The 15054-nt window shown below is 43.2% G+C and overlaps 1 protein-coding gene across 1 annotated transcript in view; it reads right to left on the bottom strand.

The window, feature by feature from the left end:
• The window catches only part of LOC120045552 (MAP kinase-activating death domain protein-like), a 71903-nt gene that overhangs the window by 19986 nt on the left and 36863 nt on the right, over positions 1–15054 (bottom strand). The window contains exons 10-21 of the mRNA XM_038990457.1: positions 13860–14019; positions 13226–13326; positions 12652–12872; positions 12168–12421; positions 11782–11921; positions 11322–11435; positions 6869–6983; positions 6385–6571; positions 6124–6274; positions 4000–4206; positions 671–774; positions 259–342 (exon numbers count right to left, since the gene is read on the bottom strand). Of these exons, the coding sequence (XP_038846385.1) occupies positions 259–342; positions 671–774; positions 4000–4206; positions 6124–6274; positions 6385–6571; positions 6869–6983; positions 11322–11435; positions 11782–11921; positions 12168–12421; positions 12652–12872; positions 13226–13326; positions 13860–14019 (1838 nt within the window). The remainder of the gene's footprint in view (positions 1–258; positions 343–670; positions 775–3999; positions 4207–6123; positions 6275–6384; positions 6572–6868; positions 6984–11321; positions 11436–11781; positions 11922–12167; positions 12422–12651; positions 12873–13225; positions 13327–13859; positions 14020–15054) is intronic.

Genomic DNA, 15054 nt, shown 5'->3' with positions numbered 1-15054 from the left:
AGATGAGTAGGACCAAAGTTAACAAAGACTAGAAATTATTCAAGCTTGGAATTTGGTAAGATTGGGAAGCAACCTGTTTGGGATAAGTGTTACTGGGGATGTATGGCTTGAGATTGAGTGTAAACCTTGTAAGACTAGACTAAGGATAGAAATCACACTTTGGGAGTAAGCGGTCCTTGGGATGAGTCACACGGAGGTAAGGTTGAGAGGGGTTTAGGATTGGGGTGAGATTGTTTCTCTGTATTGGCCATGCCCTACCACTGTGCTGGCCTCTGAGTCCTGGCTGGTGCTTCTGGTAAGGACTGGTGGTTCAGTGCTGGTCACAGACTCTGTGTCACTCTTCTGCAAAGCAAGACCGAGAAAAAGAGAGGTGAGCAGACAGAGGCATATAGAAACAGTGGAAATGAACTTCTTCTCAAGGGCCGTAGTGACTCCTGTTTTTTGTCATCTCCTTAATACTAATTCACAAGTCCATGCCATCAAAATCCAAACACTCAGTCTACAACTCTGGTTGCCCAGGTCTATATCAGACTCAGATTAAAAGGCAAGAATGAGAATCAGCAGACATTGTGGCCCTCAAGCGCCAGAGTTGGGAGATAACCGACGTGAAAAATGTCAGATTCCACGTGCTTCGCTTAGTTACAAGAGCTGGCTTTGGAAAATAACAGACCTGGGATCCGGAGGTGATGCTGAGGCCACTGTCAGCACTGATCTGGGACTTCTTCTCCTCCGTGTCGGTCAGCTCAGGGTGCTGTTTCTTAGCCCCCTCCGCTCCTGCAGGATACATGTTGTTGTCAGCACGGGTGCCATGGGCACTTCCACACTGCCCCCTTACTGAGTGTCACATGATTGGCAACTGGCAGAGAGGTGGGGGGGTGGTGACCTAACTGCTATTGAAAGGCTCGCACACGTCGCACTGAATGTGGATTTAGCGTTCGTCTTCCGATCTGACTGACGACACTTTTCACACGATTCTCCATGTGAAATTGGTGCGCACTCGGTTTGCAAATTACGTTCAGAGGTGCAAGGTACTCTCTGCCTGCAAACGCTATTGGTGTGTCTGACCTCGAACACCATAACTTTGGGATTGACCGGAAAAACTGGCCCTAAAATAGGGACACTTCCATTCAGCCGGAGGATCTTGTCTTTCTTTTTTGTTGTGGAATTCAATGAACAAAAGTAACAACAGCTATGTTGTTTTTTTAATATTCAGGAAGCATAAAAAAAAGAATAAATAAAATAAATAACAATGGCTCATGTTCAGTAGGCCAAAACAGAAGTAAATAGCCCAAAACAGAGAGATACTATCTCATTTGTTTTCGGTTGCAAAACATTGGTACGTGTGCCCTAATGAACATGATCCAGTGGTCAGCTTTCAAAGGACCAAGCATGTGACTTTTTAGAGGCAAGTGGAGAGTGCAAAATCAGTAGGAATATTGATGGATGTAGATCAAACTGTAATTGACAAAGGCAGATACCAATATAAAAAGAGGTCAAAGTTGACATACAGACTCAGGCAGTTAGACATGCAGACAAACTGAGGGACAGTCAAAATAGGGGACCATTTTCTGCACAAGTTTGCTTTTAGACAAGCATTGAACAACAGCACTTTTGTTAATATATCAGTCAGTTGTTGCAGAAACACCTGGTTATGACTCACATAATGCACCTCTAGGAACATTTTACTACAATGAAACAAACGCTGGCCTGCAATCTGTACATTTTGAAGAGTCCAGGATATCAAACCTTTACATTGGAAGAAAGTACAGTCAATTATAATAGTTCAATGCAAATGTAACCATGACTTCTGTGATACATTTGGTCATGCAGCCAAGAAACCTGCAAGCAGTGTTTGTACTCTAACAAACTATTATGTATTCATTCATGGCTCAGCTATCTGATTTGGAGAAAAAAAGTACAATTTACCTTCTGGCCGTGAAGTGATTTTCCAGAAAAGGACATTTGCTAAATGAAATGCCACAACTGTCTTAACCTTGACAGAACCTCAAGAGCCCAGGAAAAACAGGGAACGATTGGGTGTGTCAGACAGACTACGTTTCCAATGACTATTTCACAACTCAGGGAATAAGAATGGAACGAGTTGTTGGCAAACATATGACAGAGTATCTCTATGGAGAGTAAGAGACTCACTAAGTTATGACTCCTGATTTGAGATATGCAGGCGTAACTCAGTTATTCCACTGATACCCAAAATGTACAAACCGTTACGAACACACCTCAAATCAAGATTATAGACCTAGTCCTAGAATCATTATCCATGTCAACATGATCACTTATATTAACTATTTAAATCATTTGTGACTAATAAACATAAGTAGGTTGGGGAAAGGTGGAGAGAAGGGCGTGGAAATGTTAGGAGCTGGCAGTTATGCAATACCCCAGTCTTTTTTGTGTGTGAAAAATATCTTACTCTGTTGTTTTTCCATAGCTTTTTGCTTATCCTTTTCATGGTGCCTGCTCCACAATTCTACCCAAGATGCATTGCAAGCAAGGAGAGAAAGACAGAGAGAGTGTCAGAGAGCTGGTTGAGTAGGCAGGTATGGAGGATGAGCATTAGATAAACCATAACATAAAACAAAATTAGGCATTCAAAAAATCTGTTATTTTAACAATTGAGGATGTTTTGTAATGTCTGAGAGTAGTCACATTTCAGCTTGGCAATATGGAACACTATGACATAATTATATGTATGCAAAGTTTGATCCATTGCCAGTTACTGCTACTGAGGTGTAACATTACAACACACCCAACACTCCTGGACCATGGTCCTGGAGAACCACACAAGGTGGAATACTGGGGTTCCTTTCAAATGTTCTGTGACCGAGGTGCTAACTTATTGGCTAGCAGTGTGTGGCTCTCCAGAACCAGGGTGACTGAGGCAGCAGGGCTTTGTGAAGGGCATGGAATGGGGGTGGAGTGGCCAGCCAGCTAGCCAGCAGGTTGAATGGAGCTGTTGCAGAAGCAGGGGTGCAAGTCTCAAAAAGACATTCCGTAGAATTGAAGCTGCATCTTCCCAAAGAGAAAAAAGGGGCTGGTGAAGTGAGCTTAGGTTGGGAGATTGAGGGAGTTGGGTGAATCTGTCCCCTGTATACAGACCCAAAGTAACATTTGAGATAGAACGGTGGTCGAAAGGAGAAGCAATGCATCGCTCCTTTTCCACGATGTTCAGTGTTAATTAGCCCTATCCCTCAGCTAAACTCCAACCGTGGCTTGCTAACGGTGAGCATGAAATTTGTCTCTTCCTTGGGCCTGTTTACTGGGGAGTGACACTCCACCCTCCATGCTAGAGCTGAGAGAGCTGCTACTTGTACAGCGCGCTTTAAGGAAACCTGCAGTAAAGGCAGAGACAGGTCTTCAGACTCCTTAGCACGGTACTGCAGATTTTGAGTTTCGAGAAGACAACGGAAAACGGAGACATGCAGTCAAGGTGCTAGAAGGCAAACAAAGGAGGACTCCACGAGAGGAGGCGGCAAACTGGGGCACTCAACATTCAGAGAAGGGTGGGTGGGGAGGGACACAACACATCCAGGCCGTGGGTGGTGGGCTCAATGCAAATATTTCACACACGCCTACACCGCTCAAGGCTGTTCCAATCTCGCACACATAGCAACATATTATCCAAGGCCAGATCTGGAATTCAAATGTGGTTATTTGTCAAATTTAATTAAAGTTGCATGATGTGCAAATATGCAACCTGTGTCCAAATATTATGGCAAACCAGCATATTGTATTTACGTTCTAAATATATTTCAGAGTTTTACAGCTTTAAATGCTGACCATTGGGCGCACATCACTGGTGTGGGTCAAAGTGAATGGAATATCATAAGGGGCTCTTTTTTATGGAAGGGAAAGCACGCCCCTTGTTGCCTGGTTGGAGAGAGGTGGGTCAAGGGGTAGGGCAGGGTTTAGACTGGTGAGCAGGGGGGGCAAGGGGTGCTCTCAGAGTGCATGCAAAGGGGGATGGGGTGGGGTACACACCAATGGAGGCAATAAAATTCTCCTCGTTCAGACTCCGGGTGTCAAAGTGGCGGGTGCCTTTGCCCCCCGAGGTGGGGTGCGACAGTTGGAGACGGGGAACCAGGAGGAGCCCCGGGGGCTTGGTGCCCTCCATGCGGGGAGATGGGCTCCCCTTGCTGCCCGGGCTGCTTGCAGCGTCACTGGGGCTCCGCTTGCGCTTCTCTGGGTCTACTGGGGCCACCAAGAAGGAAAAAGGGAGAAGAATAGGGAAGAAGGGGAAGAGATAGTAACGAGAGAAGAAACAGTATAGAGTTGCAGTGGGAGGTTTGAAGGTTAGAATAGACAGTTGTTTGTAGGGGTGTGAACATTTAAACGCTAAAATGAAATTGGGTTCCTTAACATTTAGAATAATCCCAAACCGAAAAAACATGTTTTGTTGTCCCCCCCCCCACATAATTAAAATAGCAGTGCAGTGATCACAAAACATATTTATATATTATTAATATGTTATAGCCCAACTAGAAAAGTTGTGTAATTTAATTTAAATATAACTTTAGTCTACTTTGGTGAATTTGCGAGGCATGCAAGACAGACTACCAAGACATATAGATGGGTTAGCTGACACGAAAACGATGCGCATACGTCCGTGAGTTGTGATTGAGATTGGCCAGATAGCTACCAACACTGACAAGAAACTGCCATTGTAAGTAACTCATTGTAAGTAACTAATTTCAGCTAGTTTCATCTTGTTCTTGTTTTGAGGTATTTTGACATATTTCATGTCAATGCAAATATGGCAAAAATTCACTAGCTTAGCTAATCGTCAACTGTAGAGATGTATTTGAGAGACAAGTGCTCATTGTGCAAATGTATTTATGTTTTCAATAAATATTGGAGACTAAATATAGTTTACATGTCAACAATCTAAGCCAACCCAGTCTGTTTTGCCCATAGTTGCTAAACAACCAACCCGTCTATGCACACAATTTTTGCTGCCGGCCCCCTCCTCGCTCTTCATCACGCTGGCTCGCCTGTAACTATTTGGACTAATGATTACACACACCCTTGCTCTTTCTCTTCGTTAGTGATACGAGTGTGTTCAGTCTTCGGTCTGTTGCGTGTAGAATATCCTAGCTTATTAATTGATGATAGGCCCTGCTTTCCTGAAGTTGCGAGACATTGTAAGCCAAGAAATACAGCTTTTGATTGCCGATACATAGGTCTAGTGCACGGTTCTGACTATCTGCCTGGTGACCGACCTGCCTATACTGTGCCCCTCCCCTCTCTCTCCATCCCTTGCTAGCTATCTATGAAAGATGCGAGTGTTTGTATTCTTGGAAGTACGGCAACTAATCAGTTTCTTCCGTTCCAAAAATACTGAATCTTAGGAGTCGAATCTTAACACTAAGAAATGTGAGTCGACACGCAAGGAGTCGAGGAATCAATTATGTTGGAGTCGACTCTCCACCACTACGTCATCGTCGTTAACAGTTGGGAAAAAAGCAGAGAAAGGCAAGCAACAGCAGCGAAGTCCTGTATTGCAATACTTTAAGAAGTTAGATGAGGAAGGAAATGTAAACTTTGCAAAGTGGAATTGAGGTACAGTAATGGTAGAAGAGGTGCAATGCTTAAACATCTGAAAGGGACGCACTGAGACCCAACCCATTGCTGGCAGCAGCGAAGCTGCACTGTGAATTTGAGTGGAATTTTATTAAACGTTATCGTTTGTCATATCCCTAGTTGTTTTGTCTTCTGCTCTTATGACCCAAATTTGCTCGGTGAATGCTTAAACAAACTGCAAAAGTCACCTAAAAATGAAGCATGCGTTGGCGGTACTGACTCAGAGAGATTAAACCAGAACTCACTGCTGTAAAAACATATTGCTTACTTTTCAAATGAGTTGCTAGAAGAAATTCTCCAGATTGCACTCCATTTCCTATCCAATACTTACGTTGCCTTTAAATAAGTGGAGTATATGAAACGCTGATAAGCACTTTCAAACAAGAATCAAGCATCAGTACCTTTCATTTTTTCAGAGGAAATAGTTAAGTCATAGTTTGGGAGGGGGAATGACATGCTGATTGAATGTGTCCGTTGAGAGAAAATCTCGACACTTTCATTCGAGTATAGGTTTCTGAACGTTACCTTTGGTTTGGTAGTGGGTGCGTGCTATTTCCAGCAAAACGAAGACGCTGGCCATGCCTCCAAGCCCGGCATTGGTGTACGAGTGTTCCAGACTAGAAACGGTGCACTTCAGTATGTCTAACATGCCCTTGTACACCTTCCTGCTAATCTCCTGAAGAGTAGAACACACACAGAGTTTAATTGTAAGGTGTTATTTAATTAAAATGTTCTTTCTCCCCCTCTCTTGCCTTTCTCCCCACCTGGGTGGGTGGAGCCACTCACCACATCACGGATGACCTCCTGCCTGACATCCTCCTCTGACTGGACGGCCCGGTTCAGCTTGCTCAGCACAAAGACGCGTAGCTGCTCGTTCTCCAGCAGGCGGCGCACCTTCTTCATGTTGAGCCAGCCCACGCCTTGGCCCTCCAACACGCTCTGCACCACCTCCTTCAGGAACTGCTGGTTCTCACTGGGACGGACACAGCTCTGGTTCAGTCACTCCGATCACACTCCCCTTTTTTGTATGTCACCATTGGCTCTTAAGTTAGACAACCCTTCTCCTAAAGGGGATTGATATATTACCTATCCAGGTCTGTAATTTGACATTATATTGAAAGTTTATGACTACCAGCTTTTGTTTTTGATGGCCAACATTATACCATGAAGACATTATGCCATGAAGGTGGTAAACTATCTTAAATAAATGTCAGTCAGCGTTAGTCAGTCAGCAATGTCCTGGTAATACAGTCTCATAGGGGTCTGTTACCTGGTGTTGTTGGCACGACCCTGGGGAGAGGGGGACTCTCTCTTGACCGTGGGACTGTGCTTAATGACCGACGACTTCTGGTCAACGAGGGCCCTGGGGGGACCGCGGGCGCCTCCTGCAGGAGCCATATAGAACAGTGAGGTCTCTCGTAAATACCATGGAAAGCACAAAACCATAACAAACGACAAGTCAGAGACATACAAACAGAAATACTAGCTGAATTGATACAGGATGAGCTTATACACTTCACTGCAAAGCCCCCAAATCACACTACGATGTACTAATTAGATTACACTACGATGTACTAATTAACCACATCAAAGACTAATAGACAAAGAAGATGGGACCCATCCTGCATATATGAAAGGACACACACACATTTTCAGGGGCAGGGACACTAGCTAATGACTAGCTGAGCTACAGGTTTCATATTCAGACACTAAAATATGAGGGACAGATCAAAAGGGACATCAGTCAGAAGGAGTCAAAATGGCACTGTGTTTGGGCATCACACATTAGCAGATGTCAGATTGGAGCGGAATCTGCATGGCAACAAGACAGACAAGTTGTGTCATGCAGAAAAAGAACGAAAAATAAAGATGGGTCAACAATCACACACACGGCTAACGGGAAGATACATATGGTAGTGTTCATACTGTTAGTCACCTTGTACAGTTAGACAGACACACACTCACATGAACGCACAGTGCCATGTTATACAAAAGTATGGTGGATCACTTGCAGAGATTGGGCCTGTGAACAATATCATTATCAAACTGATTATAATATTGTTGCGCCTACATAGCTTACCCACTGGGCAGACCTCAGTTCAACGTCTTTTTTGGTTTACATTTGGTAGAGTGGTCACATTTTGATTCCCTTACGTTGATGACTTTTTGCAAATCCAATCAGTTTTCCACGTTGGAACTTGGAAACAATGTCGAGTCAACCACCACACTGAACATTTAGGCAATGCCTTGAAAGTGAGGATACAAATAAAAAACACCCACCAAAAATGTATTGGTTCCTTGTCATAAACAGACATAATCTGTTACCGGTATACCCGATTTTGTCATGGCATTACGTATGCATTATTGTAGGCTCTATGACCGCATGTTACCAAAGACCTCACCTGACAATGATGCCATTTTGCCCCACATTTTCCGAAGTACCGTCCATAAGTTGTACAACATGCATCACAGCACTTCAAATAATTCCATTCCATTTGATCATTGTGGTACTGGTACAGATGCTCATTAACCACAAAGCCAACTAAGTGTCCAATGACAACTCCAATCAAAACTGGTGAATATGAGTTTAGGAAGTAAGACAGAACAGCACTCTTGGTGCTGCGAAATTGCACTGCTTAATTCAATTATAAATTAAACTGTGATTAAAACTAACTCACAGCATTGGAAGAATGATGTCATGCCTTACCTACAGGGTGGCAGTTTTGATTGGCTATGGCCTGCCTCCACTGGCAAGGTGATGGGAGGTCTAGGTGTGTATGTGTGAGACCAAAGAGGTGGCCAAACATGCAAATATAGCTTCTTGCTTGGCTTGGAGAATAATGGGAAAGCTGATGTTAACCAACTCGAATCAACATCTTGTCAGGTCCCATACAATACTGTGGAATGCAGACTTAGATTGGCACAAAAAAAAAAGAATGGCATCATCTTCGCAATTGTTAATATGGGATGCACAGCTTCTAACAAGCTAAGATTGTAAGGGCCAAACCCAAACTAATACAAAGACGTGTAGATGGGTGGAGTGACTCTGCAAACTTTAGTGATTGGTGCAACAGTCACTGTGGATGGTGAAAGACAACAGAACAGACTCGGTGTATGGCGATGAATGATGTCTCGATGGTGCATGTCAGGTGACAGAGGATTGAGGGGGTGAGCGAGGAGGATGCTGGGAGACGTAGTTGACTGGCTAGGAGAAGCATGCAGCCCACACAGTTTTTAAAGGGCGGAACCCACCTTCTCCGCTCCCCGGGCCGGCCTCTGTAATTATCTCCATTAGAGAATTTAGTCCAAATACTGGACACAAAACCCAGAATTAGTGCAGAGAAGTGGAAAGAGGGACAGAGAGGGACACCGGACCAGACCGAACCAGTCTGAACATCAACCCACAACACACATGCACCGCAACACACTGACAGAGTGCACAAAGAAAGCAGAAAAGACCGAGGGAGAAAAAGAAAGTGCGAGGGAGACAGATCAAGGAAGGGGGCAGCACATTTTTAACAAAAAAAAAAAAGTGTGACTTAATCTAAAAAGGTTATAGCCATTAAATGTCATGACCAATCAGATTTAGGTTACTTTTGTTAGGATCCCGACATATTTAGGGTTGGGAGAAAGCATTTGCCAATTTTAAGTGTCTATGTCCAGAAGAGCACGAGTTTATGGGCCCTCTGACCATAGAGAACTCAGACGGAGAACACACAAGAATGATGGAGAGCCACTGAACAGGCGAGCAAGAAAGGCAACAGACTGCAAGGAGATCATGTCAGTTTAATTTAAATTCCAGTCCACTTGGGTAATCAATTGTACTTCAATCAATGAAATGAAAAATCCTCATCGAAAGCGATGGGTAATTTGCCATTCAGGAACTAAATTAATCTTCAAATATTGAGTGGACTTGAAATCAGACTTGACCCCAACCCTGCTGGGAAACCAAGAGAAAAACACCAAATTCCAGTGAAAATGACACATAAAGGGGATAATATGTATGCAAATTAAGAGATCTGTTGTCTACAAATGTGTGCATCGTCGCGCATCAGACTCCCACCAAACAGAGAGGAATAACAAGGAAACAGAGGGAAGGATATGGATATACATGAATGAAAATACAGGTATATCTCCTAGTATGCAACCTGAGTAATATGGACTCAGATAGGTAGGATCGAATAAGGGTCAAAGATGGAGCTAGTTATAGGGCAAAACGAACTACCACACCAGACAATAACATACCCGGACTGTCTGGGCCCGGGCTACTAGTCGGGCTGTCATCTGAACAGTCAATTCAAAACAAAATCACCATCAAAGGAAAAAAGAAACAAAGGTTGGTTTGCTATGGCAGCTGTCACACACAGTGTGGGGGTATTGAGTTTAACACATGCATTTCTTATTTTCTCTCACAAATGTTCTCATAACAAAAATCAGGCAACCATGTGGGATTGGGAACATAGAAAACGGGGTACTTGAGAGAAAATTCTAACTTTTGTCAGGTCCTCAATATCCACCTAATGCCATACATCAACATGGCAGTCCAGAGGGGGACAACTACAAATTTAGAATGAAAGTCTATTCATTCTAAAAATACAAATATATAATAAAAATAACGATTTCTACAAACCTTCCTCAATTTCGTCCTCTACGTCAAAATTTAAATATTCTATATTTTTGTAAAATAAAAATTAAACAATTAGAGGGGAAAAGGCAAAAGGAAAGAAGGTAAAAATCTACAATATAAAGTTGCATAAATGCTATACTGTGTGGCCTAAACTGGCTTGCCAGACATTTCAGCATGAGCACTGAATGCTTACTTGACATACTGTCAATACTACTCCTGGCTACTCTACTTAGTGCAAACAAAGCAGCAGCTTCTGAAGAAGAAATTAAAGAAGTTCAACATGTCCTCCTTCCTTCTCCACACCATTGAAAGTAGGCCTAAACGTCAAGAGAAAATCTTACTTTTAAAATAAAATATTCTGTTAACTCATACCCAAATAATGTTGTTAACTCATCCCATACTTGTATTTGTGGCAAAAGCATAAATTGGAGGAGAAAAAAAAAAACTTTGGCTGAGCTGGCCAATCAGCAGTTTTAAATGACTGGTATACGCTGACACCATTCTGTTGTTGGGGTATGCCCACATAATTCAAACACAGAAAAGCTACTTTTGAACATACTTAAATACAAAATTGGAATTAAAACTATTTCCTCATATTAATTATAGGTCATATTTCAAAGAATTCTGGAAACACTGGACAGTTACTTTAAATGATTAAGATGACTTCAAATGGGAATAGCTTATGCTCAATGTGTCTTGTCATGATACGGTGTATACAATATTGTAGAAATGTGCACTCTGGTGATATTTGCACTCCAAATATTATCATTTTTAATGCCCATGACAAAACGAAAACATTTATACTTTGTAACCACTGCAAGAGCTGTACGACAATCCTTTGAACTTTGAAAGGGCATTGTTTTAGTAGACAGCCTGCCTCTACTAGCTTCAACTGACAAACCTGACCGCAATCTGCTGTAGGGCACAAAAATTGTACAGAAAACAGATAGAAGGGGAATACAGCCACAGAGAGTGAAATTGAGAAGGAGATGAGATGGATAAAAGGTCAAAGAAATAAAAAATAAATAAAAAATGAAGGATGAGTGAACATGAAAGGTGGACAAAACAGGGAAAAGGGCTCAATTTAGTACTGTACCTTTGAGATTGGGAAAGGGCCCAGCCCCAGCGGCCTTCTCCCTCAGCCCCCCCTTATTGGGTACAGACAGGTTGGAGAGGCTGAAGCTGGTGCCGTGGTTCTTGTACAGATTACCTGCAGTGATGGAGAGAGAGTCGCTGATGACCGATGAAGTCTTGCAAAGAAACCAACATTTGAACATGTCTCACCATCCTATAGTATACCCATGATGATTTGCAGCCTAACGTCAAGTTCCATTTCAATCCCTACCTAGCAAATATTGTCAATTTCTGGTTGTAAACTGTACATTTCTGGTTGTCTTCCTGGTTGAGAAGCCCAGCAACCAGTATTACCTGCCGAGTAACCCTTACACATTCCCCCTTCAGTGTTTTGGTGGACAAAGTGTATCTGTCACCGATCCAGCCTTTTCAGGTCTGTGATCATCATACAACTGAAATAGGCCCTGGTTGAGGAAACTCACTAGCAAAGGACATGAGGCCCCCAAAGCCATCGCTGCTGTTGTTGGAGATGGTGGAATTTGGAGAACTGTTGCGGGAGTCGCCCTCTCCGTCCGACTCGCCGGGCAGCTTTAGACTGCTGGGCCTCAGGGGGCGTTGGGCTCTGTGGAGCAGAACATGTGTTAGAGGTCCGGAGGGAGTGTCACGTTTTGTTAGCGTAGTTTTCCGACTGCTACACCAGAGGCATATCAGATGCAGAATTCAGAAGCTGAGAGACTTAATTAGGTGTGTATGTTTAAGAGATGTATACATCCCTGTTTTTTTTTTTTTAACTATGGTTTTCAGAATGTGTGGCTTATGATGCTTGTTTGTGTGTACAGTGTTATGGCGTAGGTGTGTTGTAACATACTTGTTGCCGTTGAGGTTCTGGTTGAACCGGGGCGTGTACGTCTCCTCTTGGTCTTCTGCCTCAGGGTCCTCCTCAGCAGGGAAGCCATACTGAGGCTCAAAGTAGGGGTTGTCGTACTCGCCCTTCTTATTGGCTGGTCCCACCGGGGCGGCGTCTGGAGGAGGTCTGGAGAAGGGCGGAGCGCCCAATCCCGGGACAGGGTTCTGTAGAGCTACACTGGCCAATGCCTCCATTTCCACTGGTTCTGGCTGCTCCTGGACACAATGAACATCAAATGGTTACTAATGGTTGATACTAAATACACTTTAGATTGCCACTTTATAAGGAAGGAAAAAAACTCAAGCAAAGATATAAGTATTGCCATTGTGTTCTCACAGTTAACCGTTATGAACAAATTCAAACGTCAGTTACCAAAAATGTCAGTTGCTAAAAACAGTGTTAACTGCATCATTTTATACTGGTGTAAATTGAGCGGTTCACTGACATTGTTGACTCCCTGAATGATTGTGCTGGGGCTGGAGCTGGCGGTTGTGCTGGAGCTCGAGCGGAGTGCTTGTCCATCAGGAGGGTCAGGAGCTCCATCGCCCCCCTCGGGCAGTGCCTTCTCTTGAGGGAGGGGACCCTCTCCTCCCTTGAACTCCTGGAAGTCCTGGAACTCCACTTCGCTGGCATCTCCCAGTGCAGCGTGGGTAGGGGGATCCAGGTCTACGACACCAGAAGACAGATATTAGTTGCTATTGATGGCCAAAGGGTCACAAAACAAAATGTTTAGCTAGTGGCTATCTGAAAGGAATTGGTTATTTTAGGTTGCCATTTTTCAAGATGAAAACAACTCAGTTATTATAATAAGGGGGAATTGAGTTTTTTTTTTTGTCATAACAGTAAGTATGTGTAAGCTGGGTGGTTCTTGGGCTGCAATTACACAGGCAGCTCAATTCTGAGCTATTGTTCATGAATTTCACTGATTCAGATCAGCTCTTCTGCCAATAATTAGGCAAAAGATTAGAATTTGGTTTCCTGTGTAAATGCAGCCTTGGTGAAATAGCACAGATACTTACTTGGCATGTCCCCTTGGATGTCACATTTGATCATTTCGTTCACCAAGTCTCCAAGTGACGAGTAGGAAGAGCTGGAGTCATCGTAGCCAGCCTCGCTGTCGCTGCCACAGAGACAAAACAGAGTGGCATTACCCTGGACGCCATCTTGGTGACACCGTACACGTCTACAGAAGGCTAACCAGAAAACGCTAACTAAACCTTTATCTCAGACTCAAATGAACCTCAATTGATATGATACATCATTTCTAGCAAGACTAGCAAGCTAACTATTGAGCTAACTAGAAAATCTACTAGTTAATGTTTAGAGTTCGCCATCTAGTGGCAAATGTGTTGTCTATCAACATTCTATAGCCTACCATGCTGCTGCTTCTGCAATGTCTCCGCCGGCCACACTTGCACACACACACAGAGAACTCAAAGATCAGACACTGGAAAGGACCTCCCTTCAGATCTAGTTTTTATATGCTAAATGGCTCACTAACAGGTTTTCCACATTGCAAAATTGCTTTTAGACCTTTGGCAGTACCTGGCACTGAAAAAAATCTTTCATTTAACATTTTGTCAATTATGTTATCACAGTAGTATCAAAGAATCGTTATGCTTTCCAACCGTGGAGGCGTCAGTGTTTTTTTACCTGTCGTCTGTGGGGTCCGAGTCATTAGCCTCATCCTCTAGGGGTCCGCTCATGGCCTCGGCCAGCTGGGAGCTGCCGTCGTACACGCGGTAGAACACTGGCTGCAGCTGGTGGGCGTACCACTTGCCCTTGTCTCCGATCAAAGATGGGTCATACACGTCTGCAGAACACAGAGGTACCGCTCAGAAACATTACGAAACCTTCAAACTGCCTGTATTGCTCAGAGAAATATACACTGAGTGCACAAAACATTAGGAACACCTGCTCTTTCCATGACAGACTGACCAGTTGAATCCAGGTGAAAGCTATGATCCCTTATAGATGTCACTTGTTAAATCCACTTCAATCAGAGTAGATGAAGTGGAGGAGATAGGTTAAACAAAGGATTTTTAAGCCTTGAGACAATTGAGACATGGATTTTGTTTGTGTGCCATTCAGAAAGTGAATCGACAAGACAAAATATTTAAGTTCCTTTGAACGGGGCATGGTAGTAGGTGGCACGCACACCGGTTTGTGTCAACAACTGCAAAGCTGCTGGGTTTTTGATGCTCAATAGTTTCCTGTGTGTACCAAGAATGGTCCACCACCCAACAACTGTGGGAAGCATTCGAGTCAACATGGGCCAGCATCCATGTGGAACGCTTGAACACCTTGTAGAGTCCATGCCCCGACGAATTGAGGTTGTTCCCATTTGACCTAAAGAAAGTGCAATAATTGCATAATTTACTTTTTACTTAACCCTTTTACTTAACCCTTTTACTTACTTTTTACTTACACACGTGGAAATTGGCCTATATAGATAGGGCTAAATTAAAATGTTTCTTACGGAAGAAATATGAAACGCATATACATAACAATTGAACAGTTTGGAGATAATTGGAAAAGTATTAGATCAAAGGTGAGCACACAACAGTTCACCTGACAAGACTGAATCCAAACATTACACTGTTGATTTCATGTGCATTTTACATTTACTGTACTTTTGCCGCATTTGTAAAAACTCTGGATCCATCCAGTAACATGATAAAACTGTTCCTGGAAAATGTGGGGTAGGTACAACAAAAGACAAACATTTAGAAGGGTTTGAGTGAGAGAACTAAGTGGCCACACACCTTTCTAAAGTTTGCACAGTTCCTAAGCAATTTCAAAGCCCTTTATGACTCAAAGAAGAGTCTTCAACTATAAAGGTACTTTT

This window comes from Salvelinus namaycush, chromosome 1 (assembly GCF_016432855.1).
Source record: "Salvelinus namaycush isolate Seneca chromosome 1, SaNama_1.0, whole genome shotgun sequence".
Taxonomy (NCBI): Eukaryota; Metazoa; Chordata; class Actinopteri; order Salmoniformes; family Salmonidae; genus Salvelinus; species Salvelinus namaycush.
The sequence above is the reverse complement of the archived record's forward strand: the minus strand, read 5'-3'. Positions and strand labels throughout refer to the sequence as shown.